The sequence below is a fragment of the Vitis vinifera genome, chromosome 15 (assembly GCF_030704535.1).
Source record: "Vitis vinifera cultivar Pinot Noir 40024 chromosome 15, ASM3070453v1".
NCBI lineage: Eukaryota > Viridiplantae > Streptophyta > Magnoliopsida > Vitales > Vitaceae > Vitis > Vitis vinifera.
This window is the reverse complement of record NC_081819.1, coordinates 12,086,192-12,104,103: the sequence shown is the minus strand read 5'-3', so window position 1 is coordinate 12,104,103 and position 17,912 is coordinate 12,086,192. Positions and strand designations below refer to the sequence as shown.

Below are 17,912 nucleotides of genomic sequence, written 5' to 3'. Positions count from 1 at the left end.
TTTAAGAAAAATCATTTAGTATTTGAATATACAAGCATTTTTATAATAAACATATGACAAAAAAATTAATTTTTATCTTTATAAAAATAATCTATTAAATGATAATCCAGAACCACTTTAAACTTTTAAGCAAGTACAAAGAATTGGATATATAATTTTCAACATGGTATATATAAGAAAAATAAAAATAGAAATAAAATTAAGAGCAGTGACACTAACTGATATTCAAAATTAATTCATCTCGTTCAAATGTCTCAAGTTATATAAAACATTTGAAAACATAGTACAATTTACATACAATGAAGAAATATAAATTTTGAAAATTAAAAAATGTTTAAAGGAATGTATTTAATTGGAAATCGACTAACCATGATAAGTGTTTATGGGACCACAAGTAACCATAATGAATGTAGAGTCCGTCCATGGTGGTACCACTACCAAATGTTTGGCATTCGTAGGTGTCAACATTTTTAATGTAACATTAATTGGTATGACAACTATTTTTGTAGAAATATCTAGCCTATGATTAGATCGTAGAACCATTGTTGGGCATTTTACTTATGATTTAAAAATAAAATAAAACTTGGCACATCAAATTGATGTAGAAGCTGTAAGAAGGAAATTAATCAATGTTATTGTAGTATTGTGGCTCAGGGAAAGATATATATGGAGAAAAATGGGGGGGGGGGGGGGGGGGGGGGGAGGACGGGGCGACAACGCTCCCCTGTGATACGATTCAGGGTTATTTTTGGAATTTCATTACCTGAGAGTTAGCATGAATACCTTTTTATATAACCCTAATTTGACATATAGTGAAAGTCTTCTTCCTTATTCCCATGGACGTAGACAATATGTCGAACCATATAAAATCAATGTTTTTTTTCTTTAATTTTTCACTAGAAATTGTTGCACGAAAATAAAAAAATATTTGACATATAGTGAAAGTCTTCTTCCTTATTCCCATGAACGTAGACAATATGTCGAACCATATAAAATCAATGTTTTTTTTTCTTTAATTTTTCACTAGAAATTGTTGCACGAAAATAAAAAAATATTTACAATTATTATTCAAAAGAAAAAGAAGAATTTTTTTTTCTTCTTTTATAATTTTTCTTGGCTCTCATGGTTGCCTTTGTAATATTCATCACTTTTGAGTGGTCTTCCACCATTTCATTTATGATGAAAATATTTACGTAATCAACCTTTGTCATTTGCCTAGTCCTCACTCTTTTATTTATAGTGAAAATATTTATGTAATCAACCCTTGAAAATGCCTTACTATACGACCAAAATACCATCTGTACGATCTATTCCCAAGATAGAATAAATATGGATATCTTAAAATATTGTTTTTAGTGACATATTTGTATCCCATCATTTCAATTAGCACGATATTGTACACATCTCATTCATTTTCTTATCTATTCTTATCTTTGGATAACTTAATGACAATGGGAATGAAATTATTAGTATTTGAATATACAAGTATTTTTATAATAAACATATGACAAAAAATTTGATTTTAATCTTTAAAAAAATAATCTATTAAACGATAATCCAGAACCATTTTAAACTTTTAAGCAAGTACAAAAAACTGGATATATAATTTTCAACATAGTATATATAAGAAAAATAAAAATAAAATTAAGAGCAGTGACACTAACTGATATTCAAAATTAATTCATCTTGTTCAAATGTCTCAAGTTATATAAAACATTTGAAAACATAGTACAATTTACATACAATGAAGAAATATAAATTTTGTAAATTAAAAAATGTTTAAAGGAGTGTATTTAATTGGAAATCGACTACCCATGATAAGTGTTTGCGGGACCACAAGTAACCATAATGAATGTAGAGTCCGTCCATGGTGGTACCACTACAAAATGTTTGGCATTCATAGGTGACAACATTTTTAATGTAACATTAATTGGTATGACAACTATTTTGGTAGAAATATCTAGCCTATGATTAGATTGTAGATCTATTGTTGGGCATTTTATTTATGTTTTAAAAATAAAATGAAACTTGGCATATCAAATTGATTTAGAAGCTGCAAGAAGGAAATTAATCAATATTATTGTAGTATGTGGCTCATATTGAGGGAAGGACATATATGGAGAAAAAGGGGCAAATGCTAGCATTTTCCATTCCAACTTGTATTTATATTGTTAAGGGCAAACGATAGGTTAGGGGGGTGCGGGGCGGCAACGCTCCCCCGCGGTACGGTTCAGGGTTATTTTTGGAATTTCATTACCTGGGGGTTAGCATAAATAACATTTTATATAATCCTAATTTGACATATAGTGAAAGTCTTTTTCCTTATTCCCATGGACATGGACAATATGCCGAACCACATTAAATTAATGTTTTTTTTTCTCTAGTTTTTTTACTAGAAATCGTTGCACGAAAATAAAAAAATGTTTACTATTGTTATTCAAAAGAAAAAGAAGATTTTTTTTTTCTTCTTTTATAATTTTTCTTGGCTCTCCATGATTGCCTTTGTAATATTCATCACTTTTGAGTGGTCTTCCACCATTTCATTTATGATGAAAATATTTACGTAATCAACCTTTGTCATTTGCCTAGTCCTCACTCTTTTATTTATAATGAAAATATTTATGTAATCAACCCTTGAAAATGCCTTACTATACGATCAAAGTACCATTTGTACGATCTATTCCCAAGACAGAATAAATATGGATATCTTAAAATATTGTTTTTTCTAATTGGTGTATGATCCCATAGCTTCCCCTTTTATTTATTTATTTGGCCTTTTCTGCACAACATCCCATGTCTTCCACATTGTCATAGCCAGCTAGAGCAGCTTGATAATATTTGAAAGGTGCTGTCAACAGTATCCAAATGCAAACCTGAAAAGGTGGGCAGCAAAAATAACATAGCACACTAAGTATTGATTATAAGTGTACCCACCTCGCCCTAGGATGGTTGGAACAGTGGAAGGTTTTGAATTCTGCATTTATTATTCTCACACAAGAGTTGAGATTTGAGAAATACGGCCCGTTATTAATCTGCTTTTTTCACCAAACTAGGATAAGAAATAGGGAAGATAAGGGCCTGTTTGCCGAGATTTTCTACAGATTTTTAGAGGCTTGCTTTTGAAAATTGTTTGAGGCGAAGAACCAAAATAAATAAATAAATATTTTTTAAGAACGAGACCCTTTGAAAACTTGTTTTGTGAGAACAGTTTTTTTTTTAAAAAATAAAATAAAATTATTTGAATCAGTTGCATGCTTTGAAAAATTATTTTCTTATTTTGATGTTTTAAAAAATTTATTAATTCACTTTATATAAGACTAGTCAAATTTAATTCAAGTTTTATTAAAAGTAAAAAATAGTTTTTGTACAAGCTCCTTTTATCCTTGAAAGTGAAGGTCACAAACAACTTGCTGATCGTATCCTTCTAAGGGTTTCAGGCCTGCACTAATGGCTGCTTAAATGCACCAGAGAGAATCATTATATATAGCCCTCCAATTTTGTAGACGTCAAACTAAATTAAGCAAGTAACATTATAGAAGTGTATATGGCTTCCAAACCAGGTATCCTCACTGACTGGCCTTGGAAGTCTCTTGGAAGCTTCAAGGTACAATATTATTAGTCTGACTTGCCACACTTAGATTGCTCTTCAATCTTGCCTTCTCTTCAATGTTTATTTTATTTTTGTTTTACTCCTTTATTTTACTTTTATTCGTTGTCTCAGTATGTGATATTGGCTCCATGGGTAGTTCATAGCATATACACATTAATAATCAAAGATGGGAAGGAGAGGGACCCTGTTTACGTTCTATTTTTCCCATTTCTGTTATGGAGGACACTTCACAACCAGATTTGGATTTCTCTTGCTCGATACCGAACAGCTAAGGGCAACAATAGGATCGTTGATAAGAGTATTGAATTCGAGCAAGTTGACAGGGAAAGCAACTGGTCTGTCAGAAACTCACTCTCACACACAGTCTGATCACCTGCATGCATGGATATTCACATTTTCTTGTGGTGTTTTGTTTGCAGGGATGACCAAATATTGTTGAATGGGATCCTTTTCTACGTGGGTTACATGATACTTCCTGGGGCTGCTCACATGCCCTTATGGAGAACAGATGGTGTACTTCTTACAATTCTTCTTCATATGGGGCCTGTTGAGTTCCTATACTACTGGTTACACAGAGCATTGCACCATCATTATCTTTACTCACGTTATCATTCTCATCACCATTCCTCGATTGTCACAGAGCCCATCACCTGTATGAATTGATCGTTTACTCTTTGATCCGTTACTAATTAATCACTACCTACATTAGAATATGACGTATCGTTGTTTCCATGGCAGCTGTCATCCACCCTTTTGCTGAACACCTAGCATATTTTCTACTGTTTTCAATACCACTGTTAGCAGGAATTTTCATGAGAAAGAACTCCATTGCAGCCCTCTTTGGTTATATTTCTTATATTGATTTCATGAACAACATGGGACACTGCAATTTCGAGCTGATCCCTAAGATGCTATTCTCCATTTTTCCACCTCTTAAGTACCTCATGTATACCCCCTCGTAAGTCTCCCAATTCCTTTTTACATAGTTTTCTGTGTTGAGCTCTAAGGTCGGAATCCCATAAGTTGCCCACCAAATTTTATGGTTTTTAGAATGTATTCTTGTATCTCTACTTTTTTATGTGGCTCATCCCATAAATGTATTCTTTCCAATTTGAAATGTGCGTGAAGAAATGATTGACTGCTTGACATCTCAGGTATCACTCTCTGCATCACACTCGATTCAGGACCAATTACTCACTTTTCATGCCCATCTATGATTACATCTATGGTACGATGGATAAATCTTCAGATGCGTTATATGAAAAATCACTTATAAGACCTGAAGAATTGCTCCATGTAGTTCATTTGACACATCTTGTAACGCCACAGTCCATCTATCATCTGAGGCTAGGATTCGCCTCCTTAGCCTCCAAACCTTACACATACAGATGGTATGTATGGGCAATGTGGCCAGTGACATGTGGTTCTATAATGTTAACATGGACCTATGGTCGTACGTTTATTCTTGAGAGGAATCAATTCAACAAAGTCAATGTCCAAACGTGGGTCGTACCAAAATTCAAGATACAAGTAAGCAACATTTTATTGTTAACTTGTTATTCTTTTGTTTTTATTTAATCGTACTTCAGTATATTATTTACTTTTTGTTCCTTTTCTATTTTCTTATTGTAGTATCTCCTGAAATTGGGAAATGAATCCATCGATAGTTTGATAGAAGAAGCCATACTCAAAGCAGACAAAAGAGGGATTAAAGTTTTGAGTTTAAGTCTCTTGAACCAGGCAAGTTAAAAAAAAAAAAAGGCAATTTACCTCCTTTTTGATCATTTGGAAGAGTTTACCTCCATGTTCCATATCTCTACCTCATGCTTGCATGGACACACAGCTTTTATGGCCTTCAGTTGACTTCTGAAAAAAATTTACATTCTGAAAATTTGAATTATTTTGCGAATTTTAGAAAAAATAAAATAAAACTGTCCAATAATAAATATAAACTTTGCAGGGTGATGAGCTTAATAGTTATGGTGAGCTTTATATCCATAGAAATCCTAAGCTCAAAATCAAGGTGGTGGATGGGAGTAGCTTAGCAGTTGCTGTTGTTCTAAATAGCATTCCTAAAGGAACAACTCAAGTACTCTTCAGAGGCAACCTCACCAAGGTTGCTTATTTTATTGCTTCTGCTTTATGCCAAATGGATATCCAGGTATGTATAATTAACAAGCATTATATAAAGGTACTTTGAGAATTGTGAAACAATGCCCAATCTTGGTTTTGATTTTTCATACAATGAATCTCAGGTAGCCACATCACATGGGGATGAGTATGAGCAACTCAACACAAAGCTCAAGAATGTTGAGTGTGAAAGTAAATTACTACTTTCTAAAAGTTTTACTGAAAAGGTACAATTTATCATTTAGCAACTATTTTAAACCCTCTACACTTTTTCATCCATCGTGAACTTAATTTTATTTATTTATTTTGAAGATATGGCTGGTTGGAGATGGATTGACCAAAGAAGAACAAATTAAAGCATCGAAAGGAACGTTATTCATTCCCTTTTCTCAATTCCCTCCAAAGAGGTTGCGCAAAGACTGCCTCTACCTCACTACACCAGCAATGATGTCTCCCAAGTCTTTTCAGAACATAGACTCTTGTGAGGTTAGTAATTAGGCTCTATTTCATAACTGTTTTCAAAAACAATTTTGAAAACTGTTTTTTTATAATAGTTTTTGAAAACCATTCTCTAATGTTTTGTAAAACAAAAATATGTTTGAAAACTTAAAATGTTTTTAACCTATTTTTAGTATTTTTTAATATGTTTTAAAATAATTTTTATGCTTAGTGTTTTATTTTTAAGTATTTTACATATTTATATAATTATTTTTTAAAACTATTCTAAGAAAACAAGTGAAAACAATAAAAACCAACTAAAATATATTATCTGAAAAACACTATTTTTTTTGTTATCGAATGTATTTTTAGGGTTTTTTGTTTTGGAGAATAAAAACTTGTTCTCGAAAATAATTATGAAATAGACCCTTAATGTTTGTTTGTTCTCATTTAGAGACCTCAATGGTGTAGATACACCTTATATTTCATGAAAATCATTTATTTATTGAAAAGAAGTTGAGGAAAAGATTTGAAGGGTAATGAACATTTTTCTCTCAATAAGAAAACTTCTTTTTTCTATAATCATGAAAATTATTATCAACTATATTTCTTTTTCTTGCATAAGAAATTTTAAACATCTCTCTACCAATGTTTTCTTCTAAACTTCATTTCTTTTTCCCTCTTGCAATGGGTCACATGAATGATTACTACTCAAAAAGTGCTATTTGATAGCCTATAATTAATCCTTTTAAACACTTTTGAGTAGTAGTTTAGGCCTTTTAACTCAATTGGCATGTTAAGGATCCTTTAAAGCAATTTTAATCACTTTGTGTAAGTTTTGGTGTTTTTATTAGTATTTTGATCACCAAAGCAAGTCAAGACTGAGGAGAGCTATGAGGAATCTTGGGCAAAGCTTAGAAGTCATGTGCCAAGAGTGAATCCGGATTGCAAGGAGAAAAAGCAAAGAGAATCTGCCATAAAGCCTATTCTTGATGACAGTCGTAGCAGCCACTTTTGGAGCATTTTCTAAAGTCCAAATGATGCATGCTATATACCATTTCAAAGCTTAGGAAGTCAACAATCCAATGCTTCAAACGGTGTGCAATTCGGAGTTGAAACGAAGAAGTTGCAGCCATTACAAGCCAATCACTCCGAGCTGAAGGAAGCATTTTGCAAAGTGTTGCGAAATCACCCTTTTGTTGCGAAGTGATTTCGCAGCATTTTTGTACAGTAAGGTGTTTCTCCTTCTGACGATGCACGATTTATGCCGCGAGAAGGAAGCTGGGAACCTCAAGGTGGAAACCAACTTCGTAGCCCTGTGAAGATAGCTTGGTGTTGCGAAATAATTTCGCAGCCCTCTTGAGTGTCTGCGAAATCTCGCAGACACCATTTTTCTCTTGCGAAATGGCTCCTGAAGCCTCCCGATATTTGCTACCGACATTGGGAGATATTTTCCATTAGATTTTTGTTGTCTAAATCCCAAAATACTCCTTGTAAACGACCAATTACATGATTCCTTAGTTTTTAAGTTAGTAAAAAGACTAAATATTTTTGTAACAATTAGTTTTATATTATGTTGATATATATACCTCTCGGGAGCCTGTTCTCAGAGAGGAGTTCCTTCTGTAACCGTTTGGGTAAGCAAGTAAAGTCTATTTTCTTTCTACTACCTTACCTTCTCACTTTGTATTTTCATTTTATTTCTAAGTTATGAATTCTCTGAGGAGTTTTCCCCAGAGAATGAGTAACTAAACCTCTAATTCCTTGGAGCTAAGGTTGCCGGGGAAGGTTCCAAGTGCAAGAATGCAAAGCTCTGTGGTTTTAGCTATTAATGAAGAGGAAGTGAAATCCTTTAGTGATTTCTATGTTTTTAGTTAACTTAAAACACCTTGGAGTCACTTGGGCCAACACTTGGTAAGGCAAGTGATTTCCAACCATGGAAATGAACTAGTTTACCCCTTGCGAGCCTCTGGTAGGTGACTTCAGGGTAGGATTTTCTAGAATAGCCAACACTTGGTAAGCTTTTGGACTCCTAGGAGGCATCCATTAGTTATCTCTTGCGAGCTTTTGACGGGTAATCCAATGTTAAAGATCACCTTGAATGGTTAAGGCTTAGTGAGAGGCTTAAACCATTGCAAAGTGCATCAGTGAGAGAATTAAAGTGAAATCTAATTGAAGGAGTCTCTGTATAACACCGGTTAGAGAATTGACTATATGTTGAATCTCTAATGCGAGGAAATGAACCATCTGACCGGAGCTATGTCTTTTGCATGAGGAACCACCCCAGTGAACCTAAATCTCCAAGGAATGCTTTTCTTCCTAAATTATTCCAAACTTCTGTTATGTTAGTTAGTTTAAGTCTAAACCTTTACCAATCAAAGTTTGTGTTTTACTTCTTAAGCTAACCTTGAAATGAAACAAGACCAATTCACTTGGAATTGGTATCATTGATTGCTTGTTAGTCATTCCCAGTGAACGACCCTAGAGCCACTATACTATAGTAGCTTTTTCTTTGCTACCCTAGTGTATGGTGTTATAGGTAATAAATTTTGTTGATTACTCCCTCAATCAAGGAGCACCAGCTGGACACGAATCAGCTGAGACACCAATTGGGCATGAATCAAATGGCGCCGTTGCCGGGGAATGAGTGTCAAGTTCATTGTGATACCATTGTTCAGCACTTGTGATTTTCATCACAAGTTGGTAAAGTTTCTTTCACTTTACTAATTTTCATTCTTTCTTTATTTGTTCATAATCTAAGTTTATCTTTTAAAATTTAGTCTAGTTTAATTTTGCTGTTGTAGCCCTGTTTCTCTTGTTGTCCTCTGTTTTTTATTTAAGTTGCAGATAGATACTAGTTGTGTATGCCCAAGTGGATACGAGACATTGGAGGTAGGCTTGGTAAGTGTGATACACCTCAAAGAAGAGAATTGGAAGTAATCTTGAATATCATGGAAGCTACACCTGAAGATCAGCATAGTCACCAAGGTCGTCAAGATAATCTCAATGAATTCAGATGAATGAGGGACCGTATGCATCCACCTCGTATGAGTGCACCATCATGTATAGTGCCCCCTACAGAGCAGCTAGTGATCAAACCGTATCTTGTTCCACTTCTACCAACTTTCCATGGGATGAAAAGTGAGAATCCGTATGCACACATCAAGGAATTTGAAGATGTTTGTAATACATTTCAAGAGGGAGGAGCTTCAATTGATTTGATGAGGCTTAAGTTATTTCCTTTAACTTTAAAGGATAAGGCCAAAATTTGGCTTAATTCTTTAAGGCCAAGGAGTATGATTAATACTCAAAAAGTGCTATTTGATAGCCTATAATTAATCCTTTTAAACACTTTTGAGTAGTAGTTTAGGCCTTTTAACTCAATTGGCATGTTAAGGATCCTTTAAAGCAATTTTGTTAACTTTGTGTAAGTTTTGGTGTTTTTGTTAGTATTTTGATCACCAAAGCAAGTCAAGACTGAGGAGAGCTATGAGGAATCTTGGGCAAAGCTTAGAAGTCATTTTCCAAGAGTGAATCCGGATTGCAAGGAGAAAAAGCAAAGAGAATCTGCCATAAAGCATATTCTTGATGACAGTCATAGCAGCCACTTTTGGAGCACTTTCTGAAGTCCAAATGATGCATGCTATATACCATTTCAAATCTCAGGAAGTCAACAATCCAATGCTTTAAACGGTGTGCAATTCGGAGTTGAAACGAAGAAGTTGCAGCCATTACAAGCCAATCACTCCGAGCTGAAGGAAGCATTTTGCAAAGTGTTGCGAAATCACCCTTTTGTTGCGAAGTGATTTCGCAGCATTTTTGTACAGTAAGGTGTTTCTCCTTCTGACGATGCACGATTTATGCCGCGAGAAGGAAGCTTGGAACCTCAAGGTGGAAGCCAACTTCGCAGCCCTGTGAAGATAGCTTGGTGTTGCGAAATAATTTCGCAGCCCTCTTGGGTGTCTGCGAAATCTCGCAGACACCATTTTTCTCCTGCGAAATGGCTCCTGAAGCCTCCCGAAGCTTGCTACCGACATTGGGAGATATTTTCCATTAGATTTTTGTTGTCTAAATCCCAAAATACTCCTTGTAAACCATCAATTACATGATTCCTTAGTTTTTAAGTTAGTAAAAAGACTAAATATCTTTGTAACAATTAGTTTTATATTATGTTGATATATATACCTCTCGGGAGCCTGTTCTCAGGGAGGAGTTCCTTCTGTAACCGTTTGGGTAAGCAAGTAAAGTCTATTTTCTTTCTACTGCCTTACCTTCTCACTTTGTATTTTCATTTTATTTCTAAGTTATGAATTCTCTGAGGAGTTTTCCCCAGAGAATGAGTAACTAAACCTCTAATTCCTTGGAGCTAAGGTTGCCGGGGAAGGTTCCAAGTGCAAGAATGCAAAGCTCTGTGGTTTTAGCTATTAATGAAGAGGAAGTGAAATCCTTTAGTGATTTCTATGTTTTTAGTTAACTTAAAACACCTTAGAGTCACCTGGGCCAACACTTGGTAAGGCAAGTGATTTCCAACCATGGAAATGCACTAGTTTACCCCTTGCGAGCCTCTGGTAGGTGACTTCAAGGTAGGATTTTCTAGAATAGCCAACACTTGGTAAGCTTTTGGACTCCTAGGAGGTATCCATTAGTTATCTCTTGCGAGCTTTTGACGGGTAATCCAAGGTTAAAGATCACCTTGAATGGTTAAGGCTTAGTGAGAGGCTTAAACCATTGCAAGTTGCATCAGAGAGAGAATTAAAGTGAAATCTAATAGAAGGAGTCTCTGTACATCACCGGTTAGAGAATTGACTATAAGTTGAATCTCTAATGCGAGGAAATGAACCAACTGACCGGAGCTATGTCTTTTGCATGAGGAACCACCCCAGTGAACCTAAATCTCCAAGGAATGCTTTTCTTCCTAAATTATTCCAAACTTCTGTTATGTTAGTTAGTTTAAGTCTCAACCTTTACCAATCAAAATTTGTGTTTTATTTCTTAAGCTAACCTTGAAATGAAACAAGACCAATTCACTTGGAATTGGTATCATTGATTGCTTGTTAGTCATTCCCAGTGAACGACCCTAGAGCCACTATACTATAGTAGCTTTTTCTTTGCTACCCCAGTGTATGGTGTTATAGGTAATAAATTTTGTTGATTACTCCTTCAATCAAGGAGCACTAGCTGAACACAAATCAGTTGAGACACCAATTGGGCACGAATCAAATGGCGTCGTTGCTGGGGAATGAGTGTCAAGTTCATTGTGATACCATTTTTGAGCACTTGTGATTTTCATCACAAGTTGGTAAAGTTTCTTTCACTTTACTAATTTTCATTCTTTCTTTGTTTATTTACAATCTAAGTTTATCTTTTAAAATTTAGTCTAGTTTAATTTTGTTGTTGTAGCTCTGTTTTTCTTGTTGTCCTCTGTTTTTATTTAAGTTGCAGATAGATACTAGTTGTGTATGCCCAAGTGGATACGAGACATTGGAGGTAGGCTTGTTAAGTGTGATACACCTCAGAGAAAAGAATTGGAAGTGATCTTGAATATCATGGAAACTACACCTGAAGATCAGCATAGTCACCAAGGTCGTCAAGATAATCTCAATGAATTCAGATGAATGAGGGACCGTATGCATCCACCTCGTATGAGTGCACCATCATGTATAGTGCCCCCTACAGAGCAGCTAGTGATCAGACCATACCTTGTTCCACTTCTACCAACTTTCCATGGGATGGAAAGTGAGAATCCGTATGCACACATCAAGGAATTTGAGGATGTTTGTAATACATTCCAAGAGGGAGGAGCTTCAATTGATTTGATGAGGCTTAAGTTATTTCCTTTTACTTTAAAGGATAAGGCCAAAATATGGCTTAATTCTTTAAGGCCAAGGAGTATCCGCTCTTGGACTGATTTACAAGCTGAATTCCTCAAGAAATTTTTTCCTACTCATAGAACAAATGGCTTGAAAAGGCAAATTTCAAACTTCTCAGCTAAAGAGAATGAGAAATTTTATGAGTGTTGGGAAAGATACATGGAAGCTATCAATGCTTGCCCTCACCATGGCTTTGATACTTGGCTATTGGTGAGTTATTTTTATGATGGTATGTCCTCCTCAATGAAGCAACTCCTCGAGACAATGTGTGGAGGAGATTTCATGAGCAAAAATCCAGAGGAAGCTATGGATTTCTTGAGCTATGTAGCTGATGTTTCAAGGGGATGGGATGAACCAACTAAAGGAGAAGTGGGAAAGATGAAGTCTCAGTTGAATGCTTACAATGCAAAGGCTGGGATGTATACCTTAAAAGAGGATGATGACATGAAAGCAAAGTTGGCAGCTATGACAAGAATATTGGAGGAGCTGGAGTTGAAAAAAATACATGAAGTGCAAGTTGTAGCTGAAGCACCAGTGCAAGTGAAGCTGTGTCCCAATTGTCAATCATTTGAACATTTGGTGGAGGAGTGCCCTGCAATTCCAACTGAAAGGGAAATGTTTAGAGATCAAGCAAATGTTGTTGGACAATTTAGGCCCAATAACAATGCTCCATATGGAAATACCTACAACTCAAGTTGGAGGAATCATCCAAATTTCTCATGGAAGGCCAGAGCAACTCAATACCAACAGCCGGATCCACCATCTCAGCAATCTTCAAGTATTGAACAAGCAATTGCCAATCTCAGCAAGGTAATGGGAGATTTTATTGAAAAGCAAGAAGCCACCAATGCTCGAGTGGATCAAAAAATTGATCGAGTGGAGAGTATGTTGAATAAAAGGATGGATGGAATGCAAAATGATATGAACCAAAAGTTTGATAACATCCAATATTCAATTTCAAGGCTTACAAATTTGAATACACTGCAAGAAAAGGGAAGATTTCCTTCTCAACCTCACCAAAATCCCAAAGGTGTCCATGAAGTGGAAAGCCATGAGGGAGAATCATCACAGGTCAAAGATGTCAAAGCCTTGATCACTCTAAGGAGTGGTAAAAAAATTGAGCAGCCAACACCCAAGCCACATGTTGAGAAAGAAGAAGAGATAAAGAAAGGGAAGGAAATGGAAGATAAAGAGAGTGAGATTAGTGAAGAAAAGAAGGACTCTGATTCAACAAGGAAAGCAATTCCAGAGAAGGAGCTTCTGAAGGAAGAAATGCTGAAGAAATCAACTTCTCCACCTTTTCCTTAAGCATTACATGGGAAAAAGGGGATTAGAAATGCAGCTGAAATCCTTGAAGTCTTGAGGCAAGTGAAAGTTAATATTCCACTGCTGGATATGATCAAACAAGTTCCAACGTATGCAAAATTCCTAAAGGACTTGTGTACTATCAAAAGAGGGTTGACTGTAAACAAGAAAGCCTTCTTGACTGAGCAAGTAAGTGCAATCTTACAGTGTAAGTCCCGTTTGAAGTACAAAGACCTTGGAAGTCCTACCATTTCAGTCATGATTGGAGGAAAGGTAGTTGAGAAAGCCTTGCTAGACTTGGGAGCAAGTGTGAATTTGCTTCCATACTCTGTCTACAAGCAATTGGGACTTGGAGAGTTGAAGCCAACAACAATCACTCTATCTCTAGCAGATAGATCAGTGAAAATTCCAAGAGGGGTAATTGAGGATGTATTGGTTCAAGTCGATAATTTCTACTATCCAGTAGATTTTATTGTTCTTGATACAGATCCTACTGTAAAGGAAGCTAATTTAGTTCCTATCATCCTTGGAAGGCCATTTCTTGCTACTTAAAATGCAATCATCAACTGCAGGAATGGGCTTATGCAACTCACTTTTGGTAACATGACACTGGATCTCAATATTTTCTATATGTCTAAAAAGCAAATCACTCCGGAAGAAGAAGAAGGTCCAGAAGAGTTATGTATAATTGATACTTTGGTGGAGGAGCAGTGCAATCAACATATGCAAGAAAAGTTGAATGAAAGTCTTGAGGATATTGAGGAAGGTTTTTCTGAATCTCCTATTGGGCTTGCTACTCTACAAAGTTGGAGAAAGATAGAAGGAATTCTACCTTTGTTCAATGAAGAAGAGGAGGCAGCTGTTGAAAAAGAAATTCCAAAACTCAATCTGAAGCCTTTACCTGTGGAGTTGAAATATACATATCTTGAAGAAAATAATCAATGTCCTGTTGTGATATCTTCATCTCTGACTAGTCATCAAGAGAATTGTTTAATAGAAGTTCTTAGGAGGTGTAAGAAGGCAATAGGATGACAAATATTTGATTTGAAAGACATTAGTCCTTTAGTTTGTACTCATCATATATATATGGAGGAGGAAGCAAAGCCAATTCGACAATTTCAAATAAGGTTGAATCCTCATCTACAAGATGTGGTACGAGCTGAAGTGCTGAAGCTACTTCAAGCAGGAATCATTTACCCTATATCTGATAGCCCTTGGGTGAGTCCTACTCAAGTGGTACCAAAGAAGTCAGGGATCACAGTGATTCAAAATGAAAAAGGGGAAGAAATTACTACACGCCTCACTTCAGGTTGGAGGGTGTGTATTGATTATAGGAAGTTGAATGCTGTCACCAGAAAGGATCATTTTCCATTGCCATTTATTGATCAAGTGCTGGAGAGAGTCTCTGGACATCCATTCTATTGTTTCTTGGATGGGTATTCAGGGTATTTTCAGATTGAAATTGATTTGGCAGATCAGGAAAAGACCACTTTTACATGTCCATTTGGAACATTTGCTTATAGAAGAATGCCCTTTGGTTTATGCAATGCACCTGCTACATTTCAAAGATGTATGTTGAGTATTTTCAGTGATATGGTGGAGCGAATTATGGAGGTTTTCATGGATGACATCACCGTATATGGAGGTACATTTGAGGAATGCTTGGTTAATTTGGAAGCAGTTCTTCATAGATGCATTGAAAAAGACATGGTGCTCAACTGGGAGAAATGCCATTTTATGGTACGTCAAGGAATTGTCCTTGGCCATATCATCTCTGAAAAAGGCATTGAAGTTGATAAAGCAAAGGTGGAGCTTATTGCCAAATTACCATCTCCAACAACTGTGAAAGGAGTAAGGCAGTTCCTTGGCCATGCAGGGTTCTATAGGAGGTTTATAAAAGGTTTTTCAAGTCTTTCAAAACCTCTTTGTGAGCTGTTAGCTAAGGATGCTAAGTTTATATGGGATGAAAGATGTCAGAATAGCTTTGATCAACTGAAGAAATTTTTAACAACAACTCCAATAGTGAGAGCACCTAACTGGCAATTGCCTTTTGAATTGATGTGTGATGCCAGTGACTTTGCTATAGGAGCTGTGCTTGGCCAAAGAGAAGATGGGAAGCCCTATGTGATTTACTATGCAAGTAAAACACTAAATGAAGCTCAAAGGAACTACACAACTACAGAGAAAGAATTGTTAGCTGTGGTATTTGCTTTGGACAAATTTCGAGCTTATTTAGTGGGGTCTTTCATTATTGTTTTTACTGACCATTCAGCCTTGAAGTATTTATTGACAAAGCAAGATGCAAAAGCAAGGTTGATTAGATGGATTCTTTTGTTACAAGAATTCGATCTTCAAATCAAAGATAAGAAAGAAGTGGAGAATGTGGTAGCTGACTACTTGTCAAGGTTAGTTATAGCACATAATTCCCACCCCTTGCCTATCAATGATGATTTTCCTGAAGAATCACTCATGTTCCTAGTGAAAACTCCTTGGTATGCTCATATTGCTAATTATTTAGTAACTGGTGAAATTCCAAGTGAGTGGAATGCACAGGACAGGAAACACTTATTCGCCAAAATTCATGGTTATTATTGGGAAGAGCCCTTTCTCTTTAAGTATTGTGCAGATCAGATTATTAGGAAGTGTGTCCCTGAAGATGAGCAGCAAGGGATTCTATCTCATTGTCATGAGAATGCATGTGGAGGCCACTTTGCCTCTCAGAAAACCGCCATGAAGGTATTGCAATCAGGGTTTACTTGGCCATCTCTTTTCAAAGATGCCCACATCATGTGTAGAAATTGTGATAGATGCCAAAGGCTTGGAAAGCTAACAAAAAGAAATCAAATGCCTATGAACCCCATTCTGATAGTTGAGTTATTTGATGTATGGGGCATTGACTTCATGGGACCTTTCCTAATGTCTTTTGGTAATTCTTACATTTTGGTGGGGGTGGATTATGTTTCTAAGTGGGTTGAGGCAATCCCTTGTAAACAAAATGATCACAGGGTGGTTCTCAAGTTTCTTAAAGAGAACATTTTCTCAAGATTTGGGGTACCCAAAGCCATAATCAGTGATGGAGGTGCTCATTTTTGCAACAAACCTTTTGAAGCTCTGTTATCCAAGTATGGAGTGAAGCATAATGTGGCTACACCTTATCATCCTCAGACTTCCGGGCAAGTTGAGCTAGCTAACAGGGAAATAAAGAACATCTTGATGAAAGTGGTGAATTCCAACAGAAAAGATTGGTCTATTAGGCTTCATGATTCATTGTGGGCATATAGAACAGCTTATAAGACTATTCTTGGGATGTCTCCCTATCGTCTTGTCTATGGTAAAGCATGCCATCTCCCTGTGGAAGTTGAATACAAGGCTTGGTGGGCAATAAAGAAGCTGAATATGGATTTGATCAAGGCCGGAGAAAAGAGATTTCTAGACCTTAATGAGATGGAGGAATTAAGAAATAATGCTTATATCAATTCCAAAGTTGCAAAACAGAGGATGAAGAAGTGGCATGATCAACTCATCTCCAACAAGGAATTTCAGGAAGGGCAAAGAGTTTTGATGTATGACACAAGACTCCATATCTTTCCTGGGAAGCTCAAGTCAAGGTGGATAGGCCCGTTCATTATTCACCGAGTATGGTCCAATGGAGTGGTGGAATTATTGAATTCCAATGGCAAGGATAGCTTCAAAGTCAATGGATATCGTCTCAAGCCATTCATGGAGCCATTCAAATCAGAAAAAGAGGCAATCAACCTCCTTGAGCCTCAAAAAGCCTAAGTGAAAAAGGGTTTGCTGGACGTGGTTTACCACAGTCCAAAATTTTTGTAAATTTTGTAAATTTTTAAGTTGTTTCCATACTTTTGATCTTAGTTTTTGATCTTAAATCATGTTTTTAGGTGTGTTTTAATCGTTTTGAATGATCCCAGGTGGAAGAAATTTCAAGGAGATTGAAAGAAAAAAAATCGGGTCGAAATCGGAGTCAAAACAAAGCAGAAACAGGGGAAAAACAGAGCTCTGTGAAATTTCGTAGAAAGAAGGAAACTTCTGCGAAATGGGCATTTTGTTGCCAAACCATTCCGCAACACTGTAGAAGTCTCTGCGAAGGTATTTCGCAACTGCGAAAGTGAATTTGGCACACGAGTGCCACTTCGCAGTACAGTAGCATCCATTTGGCAGCTGCGAAACGCATTGCGAAGTGGAAAAGCGTGATTTCGCACCAAAAGTCCCATTCCGCAGGGTATTTCGCAATTGCGAAAGTGGTTTTGGCACACGAGTGCCACTTCGCAGCACAGTAACATCAATTTCGCAGCTGCGAAACTCACTGCGAAGTTGCTGCGAAAATGGCAAGTTGCTGCGAAATTGGCGTTTTGTTGCGAAACTTAAACTGACCCTTAGGCTTCCGTTTTTCCTATTTATACCGGTCATTTGTGCTGCGAAAAGGGTTTCAAAAACCAGAGCACCATTCTCGCAGCCGCTTCGTCTTCTTCGCCAAGCCACGCCGTTCGAGCCTCCGGTCATCTTCTCCGATCAGCAATGCCGGCCAAAGTTCGATAGCC

General features: G+C 36.4%; 1 protein-coding gene across 1 annotated transcript; it reads left to right on the top strand.

The window, feature by feature from the left end:
• Positions 1-3,521: 3,521 nt before the first annotated feature.
• Positions 3,522-17,910, top strand: LOC100261967 (very-long-chain aldehyde decarbonylase CER1). The gene is made up of 10 exons (XM_019225536.2): positions 3,522-3,604; positions 3,722-3,945; positions 4,030-4,262; positions 4,349-4,568; positions 4,765-5,140; positions 5,243-5,350; positions 5,571-5,771; positions 5,866-5,967; positions 6,053-6,226; positions 17,797-17,910. Exons 1-10 carry the CDS (start codon positions 3,545-3,547, stop codon positions 17,908-17,910), a joined length of 1,812 nt encoding a protein of 603 aa, XP_019081081.2. The 5' UTR covers positions 3,522-3,544.
• Positions 17,911-17,912: the final 2 nt, after the last annotated feature.

Bases quoted from the DNA above. Each gene is read 5' to 3' on its own strand.
- LOC100261967 (XM_019225536.2), top strand. From the start codon at position 3,545: ATGGCTTCCAAACCAGGTATCCTCACTGACTGGCCTTGGAAGTCTCTT. The intron at 3,946-4,029 runs GTCTGTCAGAAA...TTTTGTTTGCAG, and splicing joins GTTGACAGGGAAAGCAACTG to GGATGACCAAATATTGTTGA. The intron at 5,351-5,570 runs GCAAGTTAAAAA...TAAACTTTGCAG, and splicing joins GTTTAAGTCTCTTGAACCAG to GGTGATGAGCTTAATAGTTA.